The sequence below is a fragment of the Tachyglossus aculeatus genome, chromosome 18 (genome assembly GCF_015852505.1).
Source record: "Tachyglossus aculeatus isolate mTacAcu1 chromosome 18, mTacAcu1.pri, whole genome shotgun sequence".
NCBI classification, from domain to species: Eukaryota; Metazoa; Chordata; class Mammalia; order Monotremata; family Tachyglossidae; genus Tachyglossus; species Tachyglossus aculeatus.
The window spans coordinates 11,518,150-11,544,004 of NC_052083.1; the positions used below are offsets into that span (position 1 = coordinate 11,518,150).

General features: G+C 44.2%; 1 protein-coding gene across 3 annotated transcripts in view; it reads left to right on the plus strand.

Moving 5' to 3' along the window:
- HECW1 (HECT, C2 and WW domain containing E3 ubiquitin protein ligase 1) overlaps positions 1-25,855 on the plus strand; it is a 189,723-nt gene that overhangs the window by 159,588 nt on the left and 4,280 nt on the right. For all 3 annotated transcript variants that reach the window (XM_038760176.1, XM_038760177.1, XM_038760178.1), the window contains 5 exons: positions 15,127-15,225; positions 16,645-16,774; positions 20,548-20,694; positions 22,610-22,724; positions 23,794-23,992. In XM_038760176.1, coding sequence (XP_038616104.1) covers positions 15,127-15,225; positions 16,645-16,774; positions 20,548-20,694; positions 22,610-22,724; positions 23,794-23,992 — 690 coding nt within the window. The remainder of the gene's footprint in view (positions 1-15,126; positions 15,226-16,644; positions 16,775-20,547; positions 20,695-22,609; positions 22,725-23,793; positions 23,993-25,855) is intronic.

Here is a 25,855-nt window from a genome sequence, read left to right on the forward strand (position 1 = left end):
TGAGATAGGGCTGTCTACTGTCCTTTTTTTAGGCACACCTTCCATGATATACCCAACCTGGAGATTCCTCTCTATTCTACTCTCCCAGTTGTTTAATGCAGAGCTCGGCACAGAGTAAGTGCTCAGTGAATGGTGGATGGATTGAGATGCAGCCGTAGTGTTTTTCTTCTTCTTCTTACAGTATTTGTTAAGTGCTTACTATGTGCCAGGCACTAAGTGCTGGGGTAGATACAAACTAATCGGGTTGGACACAGTCCATGTCCCACATGGGGCTCACAGTCTTACTCCCCATTTTACAGATGCCATAGTGGAGGCACAGAGAAGTAAAGTGGTTTGCCGAAGCAGACAAGTAGTGGAGCTGTGATTAGAACCCAGGTCCTTCCGACTCCTAGGCCTATGCTCAATGGTTTCACACTTTATCCCAGGTTACAGCCATTCCATGGGTTAGACAATCCAGGGATACAACCATTATTTTTTGCACACCTTGACAATCCAGTGCCTCATTACAAGATGCACGGGAGACCCAGGTTTTGCGCTCTCCATCACCAGCTAAGATACTTTATTTATTTATTTGTTTATTTTACTTGTACATATCTATTCTATTTATTTTATTTTGTTAGTATGTTTGGTTTTGTTCTCTGTCTCCCCCTTTTAGACTGTGAGCCCACTGTTGGGTAGGGACAGTCTCTATATGTTGCCAACTTGTACTTCCCAAGTGCTTAGTACAGTGCTCTGCACACAGTAAGCGCTCAATAAATATGATTAATGGATTGATTAAAGAAATCCCGCATCGATTTTCAAAATTTTTTAAATTGCAAGTGAAATTCACAAAATTGACTAAAGAACCACCTGATGAAGAGAGGCATCCGGAGAGGTGTTTGGAATAATAATAATGATGGTGTTTGTTATATGCTTACTATGTGCTGGACTCCTGTACTAAGCGCTGAGGTGGATACAAGCAACTCGGTTTGGACACGTATTGGGGCTCCCAGTCTCAATCCCCATTGTACAGCTGAGGTATTCATTCATTCAATCGTATTTATTAAGCGCTTACTGTGTGCAGAGCACTGTACTAAGTGCTTAGGAAGTACAAGTCGGCAACATATAGAGACGGGCTCACAGTCTAGAAGGGGGAGACGGAAAACAAAACGAAACAAGTAGACAGGTGTCAATACCATTTTCATTCATTCATTCAATCGTATTTATTGAGCGCTTACTGTGTGCAGAGCACTGTACTAAGCACTTGGGAAGTACAAGTTGGCAACATATAGAGACGGTCCCTACCCAACAACAGGTTCACCATCAGAATAGATAAATAGAATACGCATCATTAATAAATAGAGTATTAAATATGGATGTAACCTGGGGTAAAGTGTGCAACCACTGAGCATGGGCCTGGGAATCAGAAGGACCTGGGTTCTAATCCCAGCTTGGCCTTGGGCAAGTCGCTTAACCTCTCTGTAAATCAGCAATTCTTAGAACCAAAAGGAAAAGGCAGGAGACCTCGAGAGAAAGAAGCCTTAAAACCTTAAAGATGAAGAGCATTGATACTGAGAGAATACAAAATAGCAGAAAGTGACCTGTTTGACAGTAGGGAACTGGAGGAGGGACCCTTCTTTTCTTGTGCCTAGCCCTGCCAGAGGCAGGAAAACGTTTACCACTTTCAACTAAATCCCCAAGAACAATTCTCGGGATAGGGCCAAATATGCCCCAGCTCAGCTCTCTGTCGAATGTCATCCCATTTCTGACCCTGCCTGTTTCTCTTAGGGCTTGAGAAAGTCGTTTAACCTACTTTCTCCTCTGGTGAATAGGGAAAAGGAAACTGCCTACCTACCTTTCAAGGGTTGCCCGAGGATTCATTGGGTCCTGAATTTCTGGATCCATTTTATCTACCCTTTCTGCCCTCTCCTTTTCCCATCCCCCCATTACCCTCCAAAACTTCCATCGTCCAATTTTGTCTGTGGACCAACAATCTTAATCATTCATTCCATCGTATTTATTGAGCACTTACCGTGTGTGAAACACTGTACAAAGCATTTGTGAGAGTACAATATAACAATAAACAGTGACATTTCCTGCCCACAGGAAATGGTATTTACTGAGCTCTTACTGTGTATAGTGCATCGTACTAAGCATTGGATGAGTATAATACGGTAGAGTTGGTGGACATGATCCCCAGAAGAATATTACAGTCTGGAGGGGGAGAGAGACGTTAAAATAAAGGACAGATAGGGAAAAATCTCACCTCGTTGTCTTTTTTGTAGCTGTGCTTCTTCACTGGGTAATTGAAAGAAAAGGCCAGGAAAGTTTGCACACATTTTTTATGGTATTTGTTAAGTGCTTATTGTGATCCTCACGCTGTACTTAGCTCTGGGATAGATACAAGCTAATCAGGTTGGACACAGTCCATGTCCCATCTGGAACTCACAGTCTCAATCCCCATTTTACAGATGACGTACCTGAGACACAGAGAAATTTAGCGTCTTGCCCAAGCTCACGTACCAGACATTTAGACTGGTACATTTAGTCTTTTAGACTGTGAGCCCACTGTTGGGTAGGGACTGTCTCTATATGTCGCCAATTTGTACTTCCCAAGCGCTTAGTACAGTGCTCTGCACACAGTAAGCGCTCAATAAATACGATTGATTGATTGATTGATTTGGTGGAACTGGGATTAGAACCCAGGTCCTTCTGACTCCAGGCCTGTGCTCTTTTCACTAGGCCATGCTGCAGTTGGTCACTCAGTTGCATTTATTGAGTGCTTACTGAGTGCACTCAGCACTAACAGATGTATTCCCTGCCCAGATCGAGCTTACAGTCTAGAGTTTGCAGTTTGATGATCCCATTCTCTCAGCACCAGAATGAAAATAGGAATTATTCCATCCGTGAGAGCAAAGTACAGTTCAGTACATTGCCAAGGTTCTGGGGATTGTGCTTTGCAGTCAGTAAATCCTGCAGATTGAACATTTCTCCGTAAATGCTTGTCATCCAGGGAATTGGTCCTTGGAAGCCCTGACTGCAGGAATCTTCCCCAACAGGGCTGTCAACTCGGGGTATCTGGGAGATACTCTCCAGAAACATCAGGGCCAAAGGTCAAGGCAGGAGGAAAAACCCTAAATGAATTCTCCCAGAGCCTCACATGATAAAGCATCTCTCTGTGCTGTTCTTAGAAATGGCAAAACAAAATCTGCCTCGAGCTTCCAGTTTCTCCCAGATTGTTTTCCCCTAGGCTACATGTAAATATTAGCAGGTCTATTTAACTACATGCCTTCTGAGGCAGGGGGACCTAGAAAGACAGACATAGTTGAAAGGGAAAGTTATTGGAAAGAGGCTGCCGGGTAATGAGAACTGAAGAGGAGAGGGACAGAGGGAAAGATAAAAGTGCAGGGGAAGAGAAAGGAACAAATGAGTAAAGACACGTAATCGAAGGAGGAAGGGTAAATAATAAACCAACAGAAGAATTGAGAGGCATAGATTCAAATGCCAAGAGGGAGAGGGAGAAAGTGACTGGAAGACAAGGAAAGAGGGTGGACTATGAAGGTGGGGTAATAAAACTCCACAACAATGCTGTTTCAGCTTCGCGTATGTGTGCACGCATTGTTTCTGTTAAGTTGTAAGAGGTTTGGGATCAGGAATAATTTATATCTTTTTAAGGTGAAAAATGCCCAAATCACTGACTGTTTTTTGTTCAGCCTGAGTTACGAGAAGGTCTCAGGTATCCCTTTCCTCCTCATGAACCAAAACCGTCACAATTGCAGTGAAAACAACTCAAGGGCTTGTCCTAGCAGATTAGAGGCAGAGTCTTATAAATTCTTTTCCATTCTTAACCATGGGTACCTGAGCGATGTCCACTTGAAGGGCAGGGGCCAGAAAAATGCTCGGCAGTATTTTCATGGACAAGGTGGGCAAAGATTCTCTCTCAAAGACATTCTCACTTCTGGGTGCAGTCTCCCCAGTGTAGCATTGTCTTTGAACCGAAGGACAACCAAACTATTGAGCAATTTATTTTAAAATATTCTGCTCAGTACCTATAAAACCCTTGGATTTTGTAAATATGGATGCCAGCTACCACTTCCATCATCTTTGGGGTTGGAAAAGTGGTTTGACTCAGTGATTTTTCTATGACATTTTTGCCACTACGCTAAATATTTTTTAAAAAATTTTAATGCCAGTTGGAAATGTGTTGTGTGATGATGGTCCAGTGAGTTCTGCCGAAACACATTTCCAAAGCCTGTGAGAGACAGGGAGGTAGGGGAGAGCCTGAGTTTCCAACCTGATAGGGAAAGTTTAGGTGAGATGTAAATCAGAATTCTGAGTTCAGGTGGACCTATATCTGTGGACTAAGTCCGACTTCTCTGAGAATCTGTAGCCATCTCTTTGTTTAGACATCGTCCTCTTTTTTGTGCATCTGACTTTGGAAATCAGTTGTAATTAATCTCTCCAACTAAGTCCTCAAGTGATAATTGATATCTCAAATATGTAAGGCAGAGATCGTGACTGCCAACTCTCTTGTATGGTATTTTACCAAGAGCTTAGTTCAGTATTCTGCACTGAGTAAGCTGTCGAGAAATACCATCGTTTGAGATTTCAGATGAAACCTGGTATCTCAACTATATCTGATATTTCAAATATTTGATATCTCAAAAAAATTCTGTTCATTGGCTTGTAGAAGCAGCTCCACTGTGTTCCAACTTTTAATAAGGCCTTTTTAACACTACCCAGGTGGTTTCCTTAAAATTTAACCCATTGATCCAGTTCTCCAGAGTCCTTTCCCTCTGGGGCATCGATTTAGCTCCGTGGCCTCAGTCTAGTGTGAGTGAGACCTGACATGTTTATGACACAGCCAGGTGCCTGGACTTGCATTCAGCACTGTGGTGCAAAGGTGCAAAACTCAGCTTTTTTCCTGTGTTTCATACTAGAAAAATCAATTTAGCCATGTGCTAAAATGGGCCAAATAGTTTAAATTCATTCCTGTCCCTTGTAACTTGTTTTTTCTTGCTCAAAACTAGGAAACATGAAACAAAGCTAAAGTCAATAACTGGGTCCCAACCAGGTAGCAGTGACAGATGAATTTTGTATTTCTAAATCTTATTTCCAACTTTTTTTTAAGATTCTACCCTTGCTCTGAGCAGGTTACCTTCTATGGAACCGCAAATTGATTTGAAACTGTTACCAAAATGGCACATGTCTTGCAAACTGACAAGAACGATGGCTAAAGCTGACCCTGTATTATTTCAGCACCTGCTTGTCTTTAGGAAATATACTTAGCCGTGTTTAGGACAACTTTTCAAAGGCTATTTTATTCAAGCCTGGATTTATTCTGGATTGCTTGCTTTCTTCTGGTACTGATCCCTTTCTTATAGCTTGAAATTCCCCTCCAGTAGTATCCCTTATCCTGAACTGACTGTCCTTTTTGCCAAACTTCTGATTTCATTTGGATAGGCAGTTTGATTGCTATTTACCTGTAGTAAAGTTTGTCAACTTCTTGCAAGCAAAACAAAGGCAATACTAAATATTTTTGAAATTTAATCTGTTTGGATCAAACAACTCAGTGGAGGCCTTGAATGGAACAACCTTAGTTTTACTTCAAACATGATGTTTGCATCTTGTTCACTGTTAACAAACTGGTATTTTGACAAAGCGTCTGAGCAGATACCTCTTGCTTTATAATGTCCTTGTGGTGATCAGGGAATCAATCAATCAAATCTGTTTTGCCAGCTTGACTTTCAGTCCAATGAAGGGTGATTAGCAATTAGCCTTTCTTTGCTTGAACTTGTACTCAACTGGAAAATCTCAGATAGAGCAGGATTTCCTGACCTACTGTTTATGAGTATATCATGAATATTAACGTACTAGTTGGTCAGAGGCTTGTTTTCTGTATAACTATAAGGCATTAGTGTGATTGTTAATATGATATTATGAACTGTATGAGAACAAAAACTCTTCCTTTTTGCCCCCCCTTCACAGCTTTCCTCTAAAGTCTCAACTTCTCCCTTGTCTTCACTGCCTTTTCCTTGCTCTCCTACACTTTCTGTGCAGGTCTTCTTCTCTTGTCTGATGTCCTGTTTCCAAGTCTGTGTATAGAAACTCTCTATCTCTCTCTCTGACTATTACTTGTCAGTATTATTGTGCGTGGATGTGTCTGTGTGTATATGTGTCCCTTTGTTTGACTCCCCATGTATAATAACCGTATTTATATGTGTCCACGTATTTCCATGAATACCTATTTTCCTTTGTATTCTGCCCTGTGTCATGTGTGTTTGTGCATGTATGCGTGCCTGTGAACCAGCTATCACTGGACAGTCAGATTGCGGCTAGACTGTTGTGTTGTCCCCTACCCCTTAGAGAGGCAGCGTGGCTCAGTGGAAAGAGCCCGGGCTTGGGAGCCAAAGGTCATGGGTTCTAATCCTAGCTCTGCCACTTGTCAGCTGTGTGACTTTGGGCAAGCCACTTCACTTCTCTGGGCCTCAGTTACCTCATCTGTAAAATGGGGATTAAGACTGTGAGCCCCACGTGGGACACCCAGATCACCTTGTACCCCCCCCCCCAGTGCTTAGAACAGTACTTTGCATATAGTAAGCGCTTAACAAATGCCATCATTATTGTTATTATTACCCCCCACGATCCCGCATTTGTCTCCCTACCTCCAGCCTTTCTGATCTCCAATCCAACCCACCACAGTCTTCCCTGTGTTCAAACCTCCAAAAATCCCGCCTTCCCCGATGAACTCTCCACCACCCTGCAGCCAACTCCAGCACTTTTTATTGATCCACAACACTTGCGTTGTGGGTATAGATGTATATTCAATTGTATGCCTCTTTATATCACATTATTCATTCTGCTAGACTGTGAGCCCGTTGTTGGGTAGGGACCATCTCTATATGTTGCCAATTTGTATTTCCCAGGCTCTTAGTACAGTGCTCTGCACACAGTAAACACTCAATAAATATGATTGAATGAATGAATGAATGATCCCTCTATTCATCAGTATTTGTTATGTCTATGTGTCTCCCTCCTTCCCCCCATTAGTGAGCTCGTTGTCTGCAGGGAATATATCTCTTGCTTCAGTTGCACTATGCATTGCACCCTTTGGATGCTCAATAAATGCAATTACTACTAATGACCATTTCTTAGAAGTGAGCTGGAGCAAAGGTTAAGAGGAATCAGGCTGCCTGAGCTCATCCTGTTTCTAACACCCTGGGTCTGGGTCAGGGCATGAATTAAGCTCATGACTGTGGGCAGAGCGAACCTCCTCTAGACTGTAAGCTCAATGTGGGCAGGGAATGTGTCTGTTGTATTCTTCTTGTACTCTCTCATGTGCTTCATACAGTGCCCTGCACACAGTAAGTGCTCAATAAATACTATTGACTGACTGCCCAAAATGAGCTTACAGTTTAGAGGGAAGCACTGCATCTTTTAGGACCTCAGAATTTGGACAAAGGGGATGGCTCCCCAAAGTCTACTTCACAGCCCCAAAAGCCAGCAGAAGAACTCTCCTGACAAAGCCAAGGCTGAAGAGAGAAACAGTTCTGTAGGTAGAAATCAAACCAGAGACCTGTGCACAGCCCCAAGATAGGATCACAGATCATGAGATCTTGGACTAAAATCTACCCATCAGCTTCTAAGCAATGCTCATCTCAACATACCTTCATTGAGCAAGATATAAAAGGCACATGATCCCAGGAAGACATCCAGACAACAACTCCATGGTAAGCAGAACTTGGCTAACCATAAAAAGATTGGGCCAAAGACATCCTTTAAAGATACAAGGAAGCAAACACCTCCAAGAGTGCAGCAAAGCTGTAGACAGAGAGGAAATAGCAGTGGATCAACCTGGTGCAGAACGATTGGAAATGAAGTGAATTTCTTAGAGCAGACACTTCAAAAAGACCATAATGCAAAGGAGAAAAGAGAACACTGCCAGACTCTAGGTACCAATAAATCAATTATATTTATTCACTCTTTGCAGAACACTGTACTACATGCTTGGGAGAGTCCAATCTAAACTGCAGTAGGACAGCAAAGGGCAATCTTTGCAGACACAAGATGTGGAAGATATCGCCTGATCTCTATCAATCTTACCCAGGGCCCTTGCTCACACTGAAAAGAATCTCACGACCAATAATACTAACATCATCATCAAACTGCAAGGACAGCTACGATTTCCAGTGGCCGAATTTGTTTGAAATTTCAGGTTCCACCCTTTCCAACATTTCAAATCCATTCCTTTATAGCCACCTGGTGAGGGAGGCGGGATCAGCTCTGGAAGGACAAAATGAAAAGCTGAGGGGGACTTGTCCCAGGCAGCCTGCCAGGCCTGGAAAACAAAATGTTCCCTGCTTCTAGGCATCGAGTCAGGTAGAATTCCTGGGAAGCTGAAAGAGGACTAAACCCTGGAATGGCAGCAGCCTGAGGCTTGGGACCTCGCCAGATGGAGAGCCAAATACCTTTGGACTCACAAAATAAGAGCACCTGGAGGAGCTGGTCTTCACTGTGGAAAAAGGAGGGGGGAGGGCTGGCCCTAGGCTTGCTGTTGGCCCTTTTGAAATTGCCACCTGAGTCCCATTTTCTGGCCTCCACTTGTTCTTTTGGCTCCCTTTGCCTAAGCTGCCAGTTTCACCCTGGCCCTGCAATTGAAGTTGGGTGGTAAATGTGAGCACTCATCTGGAAGGTAGATCAGAGGGGTGATTTGAAACTTGGGGTTCACCAGTTGCTCCTCTCAGCCTAAAATGTCCACATTTTCTGGCTCTAGATACCGTGTGTCCTAGTGGAAAGAGCGTGGTTTGGAAGTCAGAGGGACCTAGGATCTAATCCCGGCTCTGTCACTTGCCTGTTGTGTGACCTCGGGCAAGTCAATTAATTTCTCTGTGCCTCAGTTCCCTCATCTGTAAAATGGGGATTAAGACTGAGCCCCATGGGGACATGGACTATGTCCAACTTGATTAGTTTGTATCTACCTGAGTGCTTAGAACAGCGTCTGGCACTTAGTGAATGCTTAACAAATACCACTGGAAAAAAAAGAAAAAGAAAGGACCACTCTGCTCTGATTGCAGCAGAGACAAGCAGCTGCTGCTGACACTGAAAAGAAAGAGGAAGGAAAAAGGTTACCTTTCCTCCATTCCTCCTCACCCCTGCTACTACTCCGTGACTGTAGATATCAGGTCTCTTCTCACCACCCTCGCTGGAAACAGAAACAACATGGCCTAGTGAAGAGAGAACGAGTTTGGGAGTCAGAAGAAACCTGGGTTTAATTCCAGCTCTGCCAATTGCTTGCTCTGTGACCTTGGGAAAGTCGCTTCATTTCTCTGTGCTTCAATTTCCTCAACTGCAAAATCAGGACCCCTGTTCTCCCTCCTACTTAGACTGTGAGTCCAGTGCGGGATAAGAACTGTGTCTGACCTAATTAACTTGTACCTACCCCAGTGCTTAGAACAGTGTTTCACACACAGTAAACCCTTAACAAATACCCTACAAATAAAAAAATGGAACCCTGATGGATCCATTTCCTTTTGGGTGGGAATTGAACGCCAAAAATCTGTGACAGTCCTATCCTAAAGGGACAAGTCAGATCATGATAATTCAAAACAATTCAGTTTTCTGACTATAAGACTCTCTCCTCCTCGCATCTCCTTTTTCTCTTTGGAACTTTCACAGCCACTTTCCTCCACAACGTTTTAGAAGAAAAGGACAAAATTGATTCCCTCACCCTCCCTGAGGAACCTCCCTCCAGCCCGCCATTCTGCAGAAGAAATTCTCATTTCCAGTCAACAATTGAGACCTACTTATATAGAGAAACTTAAGGCAGGTTTGACTTGGTCATTCACCCTGCAGAAAGGATTTACCTCACCCTGTTTGTTCTTTAAGTACACCTCGACTGCCTGTGAGAAACAGCCTATTCAGTGCCCTCTGCCAAGCCACAAACCTTTTCAGCAGGAAAAACACATTGTAGTCTCTTGGAGAATTGAACTTGATTTTCTAAGAGAAAAAAAAGTGTTTATATTTTATTTAATCTCTTTAGGGGCTGTGAGTCACTCATGTACCTTCACCTGCAGTGTCATCATTTTAGAGGAGGAAGGACAACTATGCTCACATAATCCCAACAGTTGGCATTAGTCCCAATAAGCGAGAGAGGTGAAGAATAGGTTGATAGAAAGCAGCATCCTATTATTCCATTCTCGTCCTTTTCAGCAATCCTTTATCCAGACAACCATCTGTCAGGCAGACTTTTCTGTGATGAAAGGATACTTTTTTTCCTTTTCCTCTTCCCCTCATTTCCCCCGATCTTGCTAATGAATGTGATTGACTCTTCAAGCCAGTGGATTGTTTATATTAAGTTAAGTTTGGAAAGGAATCTGAAGGCCAGATTTTTCCCAGCACCCGTGCCATCTTGGAACATTTACCCGGAGGTTTTTTTTTTTTTTAACCAGGCATGCAAGCACATCTGGGAGAACTTCAAAAGATGGGAATGAGTGAGGCCTATCTCAGCAGCTGTGGCAGCATCAGCATTAGCAGTGTTGACTACTGGAAAGATCAAGGGCTTGGGAGTCAAGGGATCTGGGTTCTAATCCCAACACTGCCACTTCCCTGCTGATCTTGGGAAGGTTCCTTAACTTGGACATAGAGATGCAGCATGTGTTCTTGGGAGTCACAAGGACCTGGGTTCTAGAGAAGCAGCATGGCTCAGTGGAAAGAGCCCGGGCTTTGGAGTCAGAGATCATGGGCTCAAATCCCAGCTCTGCCAATTGTCAGCTGTGTGACTTTGGGCAAGTCACTTAACTTCTCTGTGCCTCAGTTACCTCATCTGAAAATGGGGATTAAGAGTGTGAGCCCCCATGGGACAACCTGATCACCTTGTAACCTCCCCAGTGCTTAGAACAGTGCTTTGCATATAGTAAGTACTTAATAAATGCCATTATTATTATTATTATTATTATTATTATTATTATTATTATTAATCCCAGTTCAGTCACTTTTCTGCTCTATGACCTTGGGTATGTCACTTCACTTCTCTGTGCCTCAGTTATCTCATCTGTAAAACCAGGACTGAGACTGTGAGCCCCATGTGGGACACAGACTGTCCTACCTGATTATCTTGTCTCTACCCCACTGCTTAGTGCAGTGCCTGTCACATAGTAAGTGCTTAAGAAATACCCTAAAAAAATGAAAAACTATTCTGGGCCTCGGTTTCCTCATCTTTAAAATGGAGATTCAATACCTGTTTCCTACTTAAACTATGAACCCTAGGTGGGAAAGGGACTGGGTTAGAAGGTCATCTTGTATCTACTCCAGGGATGAGGACTGTGGTCTGCACACAGTCAGTGCTCAATAAATACCACTGATTGACTGCCAGCCATACTGTACATTTTCCTTCACAATCATGCCATGCTGTTGAAATTTACTGGTTAGTGTCGGGTGTAATTGGGCTTCAAGAATCCTCAGTCTCGGTCTCGACAAGAAAAGTGTTTCAAAGAAGTGGAGCTTAGCTTCCAGGAAAGATATAGAAGTTTGAAGATGCTCCTTGGTTTTGTCATTTTAAAACCTGTTTTCAGTCACAGCTGTTTAGGTCTCCTGCCTGTCATTTGAACCTACTTTAGACGTATTAGAAGAAACCCTGGTTCAGTGGGGAAGGCGCTGCAGTCGGAGCCCATACGTAAAATTGTGCAGTCAGAGCTTGTCCCGCGACTAGGATATGACAATAAAGCTTCATTTTAAGCTCAGCCCTTGATGTTGTTTATACATTTTTGGCATGTTTAGAAGCAGGCCCTTTGCTTGAACAGCTGCAGGGGCAATTCATATAATAGAACATTAACTGAAATGTCAATGGTTACTAGATGACATGCCCTTTCTATTGGTGTGGTTGTTTACAACAGCTGTTTGCAACTTGAGGCGGAGATCAATCACCAGAAAAATGGGCATAGTCACCTGGAAGGGTGTTTCAAAGCGAAAGATTCTGGGACTACTCTCCAGAGACTTTTTTTCACGTCCCCATTCAAGGAACTGTGTTAGTACCCTGCCTTGCTCCCTTCGCCCTTCCTTCTTTCTGCTGGAAGTGCTGCCCAACAGTTTCTAAACCAGCTGCCTTTTGTGGCTTCTGCAGAAACAGCTGCGGAGTCCTCAGAATCGCTCATCCGATGCCATCTGAGCCCCCCGCCTATTGCGGTGGAATGTCCTAGCTCCTATGGAGACGAAGCTAATTAATTAGATGTAATAATTGCGGGGGAAAGTGCTGGTCTTCAAGGGGTTTAGGATGTACTTGGATTCAGTACTTAATCAAGAATAGTCTCCTGGTCTCCCCTCTAGACTGTAAACTCATTGTGGGCAGGGAATGTGTCTGTTTATTCCTAGCTTGGCCAGTGGCTAGCGAGTGGGAGGCAATCTTCTACAGGTCAAAACTCCGCTCTGCTGGGCCGTAGCGACATGGGAGACAGTCGAGGGCCGAGGCTCAAGTTTTCGCTGGGAAGTTTACGCTGGGAAGCAGCGTGGCTTAGTGGAAAAAGCACAGGCTTCATAGTCAGAGGTCCTGGGTTCTAATCCTGGCTCCGCCACTTGTCAGCTATGTGACCTTGGGCATGTCACTTCACTTCTGTGGGCCTCAGTTCCCTCATCTGTAAAGTGGGGATGAAGACTCCCCTCCTTCCCCTCCCCGCAGCACCTGTATATATGTTTGTACGTATTTATTACTCTATTTTATTTGTACATATTTATTCTATTTATTTTATTTTGTTAATATGTTTTGTTTTGTTGTCTGTCTCCCCCTTCTAGACTGTGAGCCCACTGTTGGGTAGGGACCATCTCTATATGTTGCCAACTTGTACTTCCCAAGCGCTTAGTACAGTGTTCTGCACACAGTAAGCGCTCAATAAATATGACTGAATGAAAGACTGTGAACCCCACGCGGGACAACCTGATTACCTTGTATCTCCCCCAGCACTTAGAACAGTGCTTGGCACATAGTAAGCGCTTAACAAATACCACCATTATTATTATTACTGCACGGAAGGAGGCAGTGATAAACCAATTCTGGATTTTTACCAACAAAAGTCTGCGGATACACTTCCAGAACAATTGCAGATGGAAGTGGGGCGTTCTGAGAGAGATGTGTCCATGGCATCGCCATTGGTCGGAGACGACTCGACAGCATAAGACAAGACAGGATTGTTATATTGTACTCTTCCAAGCACTTAATACAGCACTCTGCACACAATAAGCATTCAATAAATATGATTGATTGACTGACTGACTGACAGCAGGGACTAATGGCAAGAGGCTTTTAATGGAGAAAGATTTAATCCCAATTCTGATCTTAACCCACTGTGTGACCTTGGGCAAATCACTTAACCTCTCTGGGCCAGTTTCCTCATCTTCTAAATAAGGATAAGAGTATCAACTTCTTTGGACCTATCAAGGATGTTTTGAAGATAAAATGAAATAACTGTGCGCTAGTGCCTTTGGGAAAAGAGCTGTACAAATATTTTTAGTGTTCCTTTGAACACTAAATGAAATAACTGTGCGCTAGTGCCTTTGGACAAAGAGCTGCACAAATATTTTTAGTGCTCTTTTTTCTCATCAGAATACCTCCCTCAGTACTGGTAGTAATATTAGTAGTAGTAGTAATGGTAATGGTGGGGGTAGTCATAGTGATGGTAGTAGTAATGGGGGTATTTATTGAGTCTCACTGAAGGAAGTTGCATTGGCCTAGGCAGGTCACGCGCCTTCCTAGCTGATGAGAGTGCGAAAATATTCCCTGTTGTGGACTAGTTGATTTCTTATCTGTGGATCCTGCTCATTTTGGGGGCTTCATAACTCAAGTTATTACAAGTCATCCCACGGGATCCTTCTCCCAGCAGCGTGGCTCAGTGGAAAGAGCACGGGCTTGGGAGTCGGAGGTCATGGGTTCTAATCCCGACTCCGCCACTTGTCAGCCGGGTGACTTTGGGCAAGTCACTTAACTTCTCTGTGCCTCAGTTCCCCCATCTGTGAAATGGGGATTAAGACTGAGCCCCACGTGGGACAACCTTGATTACTTTGTATCCCCCCAGTGCTTAGAACAGTGCTTGGCACATAGTGCTTAACAAATACCAACATTATTATTATTATTATTCCTCACCAGCAGCTTCCTTCATTCCAGAAAGCAGGATGGCCTAGTGGAAAGAGCTGAGGTGTGGGAGACAGAGAACCCAGGTTCTAATCACCCCACTGTCACTTGCCTCCTGTGTGACCTTGGCCAAGTCACTTAACTTCTCTGGCCTCAGTTCCCTCACCCGATTAATGGGGATTAAGACTGTGAGCCCCATTTGGGACAGGGATTGTATCCAACCTGATTAGCTTGGCTCGGCCCCAGCACTTAGTACAGTGACTAGCATGTAGTAAGCACTTAACAAATACCATTTAAAAAAAGGTGGGGGAGAAGTGTACTGAAGGAATGGGGTGTTTTATGTTTTATCAGATGCACAGCCTGTGAGGGTTACAGGAGGGTTACAGAGAATGTCAAGCAGTGTGGCGTAGTGGGTAGAGCATGGGCCTGGGAGCAAGAAGGATCTGGGTTATAATCCTGGTTCTGTCCCGTGTCTGTTGTGTGACCTTGGACAAGTCACTTCACTTCTCTGGGTCTCGGCTCCTCTGTAAAATGGGGATTAAGTGTGTGAGCCCCATGTGATAATAATAATAATAGTAATGTTGGTAGTTGTTAAACACTTACTGTGTGCCAAGCGTTGTTCTAAGTGCTGGGGGGGATACAAGGTAATCAAGGTTGTCCCACGTGGGGCTCACAGTCTTAATCCCCATTTTACAGATGAGGGAACTGAGGCACAGAGAAGTGAAGTCACTTGCCCAAAGTCACACAGCTGACAAGTGGCAGAGCCAGGATTAGAAGCCACAACCTCTGACTCCCAAGCCCGGGCTCTTTCCACTGAGCCACACGCTGCTTCTCCGGGACTGGGTCCAACCTGATTAACTTGTATCTCCTCCAGCGCTTACAGCAGTGCTTGGCACATAGTAAGCTCTTAACAAGTACCATTATTAGGTGGCAAAAGTGAAAAGCCTGAGGAATCCGAAGAAGGACGACGACCTTAGTGACTGGGGTTCTCGGTTTGCCCTTGATTTCCCTTGTCTTTGGATGTTTTACAGGTTCAGATTTAGTGGTCGCATCCTGGGACTTGCTCTGATCCACCAGTACCTCCTGGACGCTTTCTTCACGAGGCCGTTCTACAAGGCCCTGCTGAGACTGTAAGTACATCCCAGGGCTGTGTGTGATCACCCCCTTCCCAATTAATTTCTGGTGGCCAGACTGATCCACAGGGCAAAGAGGGAGAATGTGCCAGTTGTGCCCAGTGTGTAGGCTGAAGGTTCGGAAGATCCTCCTTCCCCTCCCCACAGCACCTGTATGTATGTTCGTACAGATCTATTACTCTATTTGTTTTACTTGTACATATTTACTCTTCTATTTATTTTGTCAATGATCATCATCATCAATCGTATTTATTGAGCGCTTACTGTGTGCAGAGCACTGTACTAAGCGCTTGGGAAGTACAAATTGGCAACATATAGAGACAGTCCCTACCCAACAGTGGGCTCACAGTCTAAAAGTCAATGATGTGCATCTAGCTTTACTTCTATTTATTCTGACGACTTGACACCTGACCACTTGTTTTGTTTTGTTGTCTGTCTCCCCCTTCTAGACTGTGAACCCGTTGTTGGGTAGGGACCGTCTCTATATGTTGCCAACTTGTGCTTAGCACAGTGCTCTGCACACAGTAAGCGCTCAATAAATACGATTGAATGAATGAATGAATTTCTCCCTGTATCCTCCTCTCTTATTCTAGCCCTAACAGGACCTCACCGAAAGCTAAGCAACTATTTTCTGCAGAGGCCTCTCCCAGAAGCGGCAGTTTTGAATAATGAGTATGGTTATTTACAAAGAGTTATTCACTAGTTTTCAGAGGAGGATGAGGAAGAGGCTCAATTATTCATGAAATAATCATCTACAGCAAGATTGTTTTCAGCTGTCAGTGGCTGAAAACGTCTTCCCATGCCATGCCATGCCATGCTTTTCCATCTCTGGTGTCACCTGTCTCTTGCTCCTTTTCACGTCTGCCACTGCTCATCTGTCCCTTTTCATTCATTCATTCAGTTGTATTTATTGAACGCTTACTGTGTGCAAAGCACTGTACTAAGCGCTTGGGACGTACAAGCTGGCAACATACGGAGATGGTCCCTACCCAACAACGGGCTCAAACCCGCTCCTTGCCTCCCTCAATAAAGTTCTGAAAACTTTCAGGTCTGCTACTGTTTGAATTAAAAAAAAAAAAAAGAAAAACCCAGCAATGCCTAGTGAAAACAGCATAGGACTGAGAGACAGGAGACCTGAGTTCTAATCCCAACTCTGACATTTGCCTGCTGTGGGGCCTAGGACAAGTCTCTTAACTTCTCTGTGCCTCAGTCTCCTCATCTATAAAATGGGAATAAGATACCTGTTATGCCTTCCACTTAGACTGTGAGTCCCAGGAGAGACAGGGACTCTATCCAGCCTTCTCATATTCTATCCACCCCAACACTTAGCACAGTGCTTGACAAGTATTAAGTGCTTAACTCCTATTGTTATTATTATTATTATTAATGACCATTCTGCTTTTTTGGCTCAACTAGGCCCTGTGATCTGAGCGACCTAGAGTATCTGGATGAAGAATTCCACCAAAGCCTACAGTGGATGAAGGACAATAACATCACGGATATCTTAGATCTCACTTTCACAGTGAATGAAGAAGTGTTTGGACAGGTCGGTGGGGCTGTTGTGGAGACTGAAACCTGGATCATACCTCCCAGAGGAAGGACAGTGGACCTCATTGCTTTCACAGATAATCTTAGGAATCTCCCTTAAATTTAAATACTCTTGTTCTTTTTTCCCCTCTAATTTTCAGTTCTCTATTTTCTCTCACACCTCATTTTAGACAGCATAAACAGTTCCCCTTCTATAAAAATTCCACTTTTGTTAGAGCAATGTACTTAATAAGCTACCACAACCTGCTAATACCCTGAAAAAACTCCCATAATCTGGGTTGCATCTTATTTTCAATGAATAAGGACTAAAGTATCACTGTTTTGGGATACAGTATCATCCAGAAGAAAATGTTTTAACTCTTCATCTTTCTTTTAGTTCTTCCTAAATCATTCGATCAGTGGTGTTTATTGAGTGCTTATGGTGTGTAGAGCCTTGTACTTAGTGCTTGGGAGAGTTGGTAGATGCAGTCCCTGCCCTCAAGGAGTTTATAATCTAGCTGGGGGAGATAGACATCAAAACAAATTACAGGTAGGGGAAGGAACAATGTAGAAGTAGAACAGCAATGCATTTCAGTTCCCTAATACTTGCACTGTTGCATTTGTACATTAATTCACAACACAAACAAAATACACAAAATAGGCTTTCAAAGTTTCAGTGGGGGTGGAGGATTTTACCAGAGTGTGGGAGCAGCTTTGACCCCCGGCCCGGAATGGGAACCTTTTCGACGCGGGAGGGAAGGTGGTGGTTACACAGTGATTTTCTTTTAGACTGTGAGCCCACTGTTGGGTAGGGACTTTCTCTATATGTTGCCAATTTGTACTTCCCAAGCACTTAGTACAGTGCTCTGCACATAGTAAGCGCTCAATAAATACGATTGATGATGATGATGATTTTCTCCGCAGCGATGACAGCTGCACTCCAAGTTGGCCCGTCTGTTTCAATGGACTCCCTCCAGTCCACTGTTAAATTGTAACATTTCAGATTTTGCTTCACTCTTTCTTTCCAAAGTCTGTTCTGCTGTTTCTGCTTGCTTATGCCCGCTTTCGATTTCCAAACTCCGGCTGCTTGGGTAGCCTGCTGGTATCCATTCCCCTCTCATTTCCCCTCCCAGAAAAGCTGTGTTAGTGTGAACATTGTATCAGTGCTTGTGAGCTGATTATATCCAGTATCCTCACTGTTGGTAATCTTGTCCTGCCACATGACATTAAGTATGGCTCACTATGCCTCCCCCTTCTAGACTGTGAGCCCACTGTTGGGTAGGGACCATCTCTATATGTTGCCAACTTGTACTTCCCAAGCGTTTAGTACAGTGCTCTGCACAAAGTAAGCTCTCAATAAATACGATTGATTGATTGGTGGTGCCAGTGAAACTGCTTTAAAAGTTACAGGTTTCTTCTGGACTGTATTCAGGTCTCACAGCCATACAGAAGGGAATCAGGCCCCTCTTCGGCTTTTTAAATTTTCAATCAATTTGGTGTGAGGCACAATTCCCTACTGCCACCAAATTCTCTCTGTCAGTCTTTCAAAAACTATGTGGGCCTTTTTGTTTCTGTTTTGTACTTCCCCTGTCCATCCCTAGAAAAGCAGCATGGCTCAGTGGAAGGAGCCTGGGCTTTGGAGTCAGAGGTCATGGGTTCGAATCCCAGCTCCGCCAATTGTCAGCTGTGTGACTTTGGGCAAGTCACACTTCTCTGTGCCTCAGTTACCTCATCTGTAAAATGGGGATTAAGACTGTGAGCCCCCCGTGGAACAATCTGATCACCTTGTAACCTCCTCAGCGCTTAGAACAGTGCTTTGCACATAGTAAGCACTTAATAAATGTCGTTATTATTATTATTATTATTATTGGATAGCCTACTAAGGATATCCTACTGAGAAGCAGCATGATCTAGTGGATAGAACACAGGCCTAGGAGTCAGAAGGAGCTGGGTTCTAATCCCGGCTCCCCCACTTGTCTGCTGTGTGACCTTGAGCAAGTCACTTCACTTCTCTGGGCCTCAGTTCCCTCATCTGTAACAGGGGGTCTGAGACTGTGAGCCCCATGTGGGACAGGGACTGTGTCCAACCCGATTTGCTTCTATCCACCTCCCAACAGTGCTTAGTACAGTGCTTGGCACATAGTAAGCACTTAACAAATACCATGATTAGAAGCAGCGTGGCTCAGTGGAAAGAGCACGGGCTTTGGAGTCAGAGGTCATGGGTTCAAATCCCAGCTCTGCCAATTGTCAGCTGTGTTACTTTGAGCAAGTCACAAACTTCTCTGTGCCTCAGTTACCTCCTCTGTAAAATGGGGATTAAGACTGTGAGCCCCCCGTGGGATAACCTGATCACCTTGTAAACTCCCCAGTGCTTAGAACAGTGCTTTGCACATAGTAAGTGCTTAATAACTGCCATCATTATTATTATTACAGATAATGCTCACCTGTCTGAGCACTAATATTCACCCATTTGATTATTCCCCCTGGAGATCTTAGAGAGCAGAACAAGTGACTATCATGTCCTTTGCGTGACAATTGTTGCTTAAGAATCCACTTCCAGAAAAGATAGAACTTTTATTTTATTGTCTAACAGGTAAAACACCTTCAGGTAAGTCATGTTTCCTCTGAGAGAATATAGATTTAGAATAATTAAGGTGCTACTTTGGTAGTGTCATATTTAATTCAAAGGATAGATAAACGTGTGTGTAGATACTTATGCATACAGACTTCATTTTTCATTGTGTTATTCAGGGTTGTCAGGTTGTTGTGGCTTCCAAGCATTCCTCAGGTAGCACACCCCAAAGACACAAAGCTTCTTCAACTATTCCTGTACGTATTAAGCAACTACTGTGTGCAGAGCAGTGCACTGAGCTTGGGAGCCTACAATAAAAGTAGGAATCATGAGCCTTGCCCTCGGGGAGTTGCAATCTAAAGGGAGGAAGTTTGTAAATCCAGCCACAAAAGCCTGAACCATACATATGTGTGTGGAGATGTGTATGCTGCATAGAACAAATGATCTCAGACGTTTTTAAACACCACGGAACAAGGAAGAAGCGAAAGGAGCAAACCCATTAGGGATGCAGCGCCCATGAAAATAAGAAGTCGTCACTTAGTCCCACACTTTAACATGCAATAATTTTGGTATTTGTTAAGCGACTATATGTGCCAAAAAGTATACCAAGTGCTGGAGTGAATACCAGATAATCGGGTCCCCTATGGGGCTCAGAGTCAAAGTAGAAGGGAGAACAGGCATTGATTCCCCATTTGGCAGACGAGGAAACTGAGACACAGAAAAGTTAAGTGCAACGCCCAAGGTCACAAAGCTGGTAAATGGTGGAGTGAGGATTAGGAGGCCTTCCCAGACTGAGCCCCCTCCTTCCTCTCTCCTCCTCCCCCTCCCCCCCCCGCCTTACCTCCTTCCCCTCCCCACAGCACCTGTATATATGTTTGTACGTATTTATTACTCTTATTTGTACATATTTATTCTATTTATTTTGTTAATATGTTTTGTCCTGTTGTCTGTCTCCCCCTTCTAGACTGTGAGCCCGCTGTTGGGTCGGGACCATCTCTATATGTTGCCAACTTGTACTTCCCAAGCGCTTAGTACAGTGCTCTGCACACAGTAAGCGCTCAATAAATACGATTGAATGAATGAATGATTGATTAGAACCCGGGACCTCCGACTTCCAGGCTTGCGCGCTTTCCACTAGGCCTCACAGCTTCCCTCCATACAAGCCACCCTGAAGCTAGCATACTAGACGGGTCATTGCTTCTGTTTCTTTTTCCTGACAGGTAACAGAAAGAGAGCTGAAATCTGGGGGAGCCAACACCCAGGTGACGGAAAAAAATAAAAAGGAGTATATTGAGAGGATGGTGAAGTGGAGAGTGGAGCGGGGCGTGGTGCAGCAGACGGAAGCGTTAGTCCGAGGCTTCTATGAAGTAAGTAACTGGAGGTCAGGGGTGGCGGCGGGGGCTGGAAGCCATAGAGGCTCAGTGGCTCAGCCGTCTGGTTGGGACATATAGCCGCTTAACAAATACCAAAATTATTGCATGTTAAAGTGTGGGATGAAGTGACGACTTTTTATTTCCATGAGCGCTGCATCCCAATTATATGTTGCAAATTTGTACTTCCCAAGCGCTTAGTACAGTGCTCTGCACATAGTAAGCACCCAATAAATACGATTGATGGTGATGGTTGTCCGGCTTCTCAGCCAACTCAATCCACATGGTCAGTCTGTGTAGGGGGAGAAAGAGTAGAGTACCAATCATTTATCGTTGCCAACTTGTACTTCCCAAGCGCTTAGTACAGTGCTCTGCACACAGTAAGTGCTCAATAAATACGACATTGATTGATTGATTAATGAGCACTATGTGCAGCACATTGTTCTAAGCTCTTGGGAGAGTACACCAGAATTAGCAGCACATTCCCTACCTGCCTATATATACATATATACCTGTATATATGTATATATGTTTGTACATATTTATTACTCTATTTATTTATCTTGTACATATCTGGTCTATTTATTTTATTTTGTTAGTATGTTTGGTTTTGTTGTCTGTCTCCCCCTTCTAGACTGTGAGCCCGCTGTTGGATAGGGACCATCTCTATGTGTTGCCGACTTGTACTTCCCAAGCGCTTAGTACAGTGCTCTGCACACAGTAAGCGCTCAATAAATACGATTGATTGATTGATTGATTGCCAAAGGCCAACAATTACAGGCACCGAAATAGTGGGGAGCTTTTATGTTTTATCAAATCCATAGCCTGGGAGGATCTGGGAAGGTTACAGAGAATAATAATTATTATGGTACTAAGTGTTGCTATGTGCCAAACACTGTTCTAAGCACCGGGGTAGATACTAGGTCATCAGGTTGCCCCGCGTGGGGCTCACAGCCTTAATCCACACAGATGAGGTAACTGAGGCACAGAGAAGTTAAGCGGCTTGCCCAAGGCCACACTGCAGAGAAGTGGTGGAGCTGGGTTTAGAACCCATGTCCTCTGACTACCAAGCCCGGGCTCAGAACAGGAAGCAGGGTGGTGTAGTAGATAGAGCACGAACCGTGAATCAGAAGGACCTGGGTTCTAATTCCAGCTCTGCCTCTTGTCTGCTCTGTGACCTCAGGCAACTCCCTTAATTTCTCTGGGCCTCAGTTACCTCATCTGTAAAATGGGGATTGAGACTGTGAGCCCCATGTGGGACAGGGACTGTGTCCAACCCGATTTACTCGTATCCAAGCAGCGTGGCTCAATGTAAAGAGCACGGGCTTTGGAGTCAGAGGTCATGGGTTCAAATCTCAGCTCCGTCTATTGTCAGCTGTGTGACTTTGGGCAAGTCACTTCACTTCTCTGTGCCTCAGTTAGTAAAATGGGGATTAAGACTGTGAGCCTCCTGTGGGACAACCTGATCACCTGGTAACCTCCCCAGCGCTTAGAACAGTGCTTTGCACATAGTAAGCACTTAATAAATGCCATTATTATTACTATTATTTTCCACCCCAGCACATAGAACAGTGCTTGGCACATAGTAAGTGCTTAAGAAATACCATTATTATGATGACGATGATATCGAATTTGGTCACAACATTCTGAGGCTTTTAATCGTGTTGTTCACACAGCCCCCCGCAGTGAGAGTAAAACAAGTCAAAGAGCTATTTGCCTTTCACCATTGCTTTTACGAAATGTATCTAAGGGGCGACCGATGAAAACGTGCACCATCTCTAATGTCCAGCAAGGGAGTGGGAGCCAGCTGCCTCCTGACAGAGCTGAAAACTTACTTTTCCAGGAAGGAGTCCCTGTTTGTAGGCAGTGCATGAGCTTCTTCCTGGATTTGCAATCGTAACTTGTGTTTCAGGTCGTGGATTCAAGGCTCGTCTCCGTCTTCGATGCCAGGGAGCTGGAGCTGGTGATCGCCGGCACTGCCGAAATAGACCTCAATGACTGGCGGAATAACACTGAGTATCGAGGAGGTGAGTAATCTATCAGCAAGAACCATGGCCACCTGTCCTCTACTTCCTTTCTTTATCTTTGACTGCTGCTGTTGTAAATATTTTTAAGTTTGCCTCCCCTAATCCCCTAAGTGACTGTGCCACTTCATCGTTCTGTAATTCCCATGAGCCTAGTATATGCTCCACACCAAGGCCGACTGGATAGAGCAAGGGCCTCGGAGTCGGAAGAACCTGCTTTCTAACCCCAGCTCTGCCGCTTGTCTGCTGGGTGACCTTGGCAGAAGATAAATGAGAAAGAAGAATCAATAGAAACGCAAACACTGCCTTCGAAACACAAATTTGCTAACGGGTGTATCTTCTGACAATATCAATTAGCAGAAAGAGGAGTTAAAAATTGTACTACTTTTTTTGTGAATCAAATTTCAATGGGAAGCCTGTATATACATCTGATAAAATAATAATAATAATAATGGCTTTTACTAAGCGCTTTCTATGTGCAAAGCACTGTTCTAAGCACTGGAGAGGTTACAAGGTGATCAAGTTGTCCCTCGGGGGGCTCACAGTCTTAATCCCCATTTTGCAGATGAGGCGATTGAGGCACAGAGAAGTTAAGTGACTTGCCCAGAGTCACACAGCTGACAACTGGCTGAGCCAGGGTTTGAACCCATGACCTTTGACTCCAAAGCCCGGGCTCTTTCTACTGGGCCATGCTGCTTTTAACAAATACAATAATAATAATACAAGAATAACAATAATACTACTACTCATTAATAATAATGATAATAACAATAGTAGTAGTGAACTGTCTACCGGATCGGCAGGGGCTGTAGCGAGAATGGAAAGGCCTTGTGGGCACACAATGTGTCTTGTGCCTCCATTGCACTTTCCCAAGCGTCTAGTTTAGTGAATTGAAAGCACTTCACAGAGCCCTCCCTTTTATCCTCCTGCCACTCTCTTCTCCCGCTGCTGTCCAGCTGTCACCCTGCGCTCCTCCCATGCTCCCCTTTGCTCTAGTAATAAGTTCATTCTCTCATATTCCCTTTCTTTCCTCATCTCCCTGTCCTCTCCTTGCCTCTCCCTGCCCCCTCAGGTTACCATGATGGTCATATTGTGATCCGGTGGTTCTGGGCAGCTGTGGAGAGGTTCAACAACGAGCAGAGACTGAGGTTGCTTCAGTTCGTCACGGGAACATCGAGCGTGCCCTATGAAGGTTTTGCCGCACTCCGAGGAAGCAATGGGCTGAGGCGCTTCTGTATAGAGAAATGGGGGAAAATAACATCCCTTCCCAGGTATGGGGGAGCCCGTTCCCACCCAGACGGCCTGCAAACTCTGTGGAGAGGAGAAAAGTTTGGGTAGAATTTCAATAAACTTGGCTCCTCATAGTCAGTTCAAGCCAAGTTATAACTTCTGGAACTTGTGGCTTTTGGAAGCCGTTCTTGGACGGGCTGTGAAAGCTGAATTGGGGCCTTAGACTCTTAGGAATGAGTATTAAAGAACACATGCACACACACTTGTGTGCATACTCTCTCTGTTTCTCTCTCTCTCTTTTCCTCCCCCCGACCCCCTCCATGCCACCCCAGGATTACAGGAGCCAGGCAGCTTTTTAGGTTGGTCTTACCAATCAAAGCCAGTTTGCCAAATGCTGTTTGCCCAATCCAATAAATACTAAGACACTTTCCAGGTATACACATCTGTACGGGGGAAATCAAGACTGCAAATTCCAGGGGAGACTTGGGCTCTGTGAGTTCAAATCCCAACCCTGCAATTACTTGGCAGAATAACCTTGAATGAGACACTCAACCTCCATATGGAAATTTTAAATAAGTAACTTTTAGGTGCTTTAGTAAGCCACTCTTGACTTGGGTCAGAAGGGGCCAAGTGACCTGTCAGCGCAATAGACTGGTTTACTAAATATACAATTGTCTTTTACATTTAAAGATGTCGTGACTGATGGTGAAATTGATCTATATGTTTGTGATTGTTGCTGAAATCAATGTCTATGAATCACCGGTATTTATTGAACATTTACTGTGTGTGTGGAGTATTATTCGAAGCACTTGGAAGAGTACAACGCAACAGAGTTTGTAGACGGCCCACAGTCTAAAGGGGAATAAATTATAAGTGCTATGGGGTGGAGGGTAGGGTGAACATCAAGTGCTTAAAAGGTATAGGGCCAAGTACCCAGGTTACTCAAAAGGGAGAGGGTGTAGGGGAAATGAAGGCTTAGTTGAGGAAACCCTCTTGGAAGAGATGTGAATTTCATGAGACTTTGAAGGTAGGGAGTGTGATAGTCTGTATATCAAGGAGGAGGGAGTTCCAAGCCAGAGGGAGACTTTAAGCAAGGGGTTGATGGTGAGATAGATGAGATTGAGATCCAGTGATAGGTTAGCATTAGAGGAGCGAAGTGTGTGGACTTGGTTGTAGAATTCAGTGCTTAGAACAGTGCTTGGCACATAGTAACTGCTTAATAAATACCATCAAAAAAAAATAGCAAGGTGAGGTAGGAGGGGCCAAGCTGGCTGAGTGATTTAAAGTTGGTAAGGATTTCTGTTTGGTGTGGAGGTGGATGGGCATTGCAGGATTGGCAGTGGCAACTCTATCCTGCACACAAGAAATATTGACATTTGTCGTGGCGCTGTGCTATTTTCAGAACCCGACATTGTTATCGCTTTTGCCTCTTAGTCTCACAATCCCCTCTGAGCTCCTGCTCACAAAAGAGGCCTCCCTTCCTGGATTACAATGCACCAGTCGAGTCCGTCTGCTGCAGTTATCCCCTAGCTTTCGACTTTAGACCACAATGTGCAAGACTGTGTGATCGAGAAATTAGAAAATGTTTTCCCAACAAGGCACTTCAGATTAGAACGTGATGTGGTGTCAGAAGAAACAGTTTTGCACTAGTACGGAAAAGGCATCGGTATGGAGGGATTTCTCCTTAATGCAAGTAAAACTATTGTTTGAGGAGAACCCACGGTTATTTGGTTTTCTTCAGACTTTCTGATGTTCTAAATTTGCAAAGCAGTTCAGTCAACTGCAATTCTTCTTTGTTGTGTAATTTTAGGGCAGAAGTCTTTTCCCTTCGTATGAAAAGCCAAATGAATGAACCATTTATTAATCAGTCTATCAATCAGTAGTACTTATTGAACACTTACTTT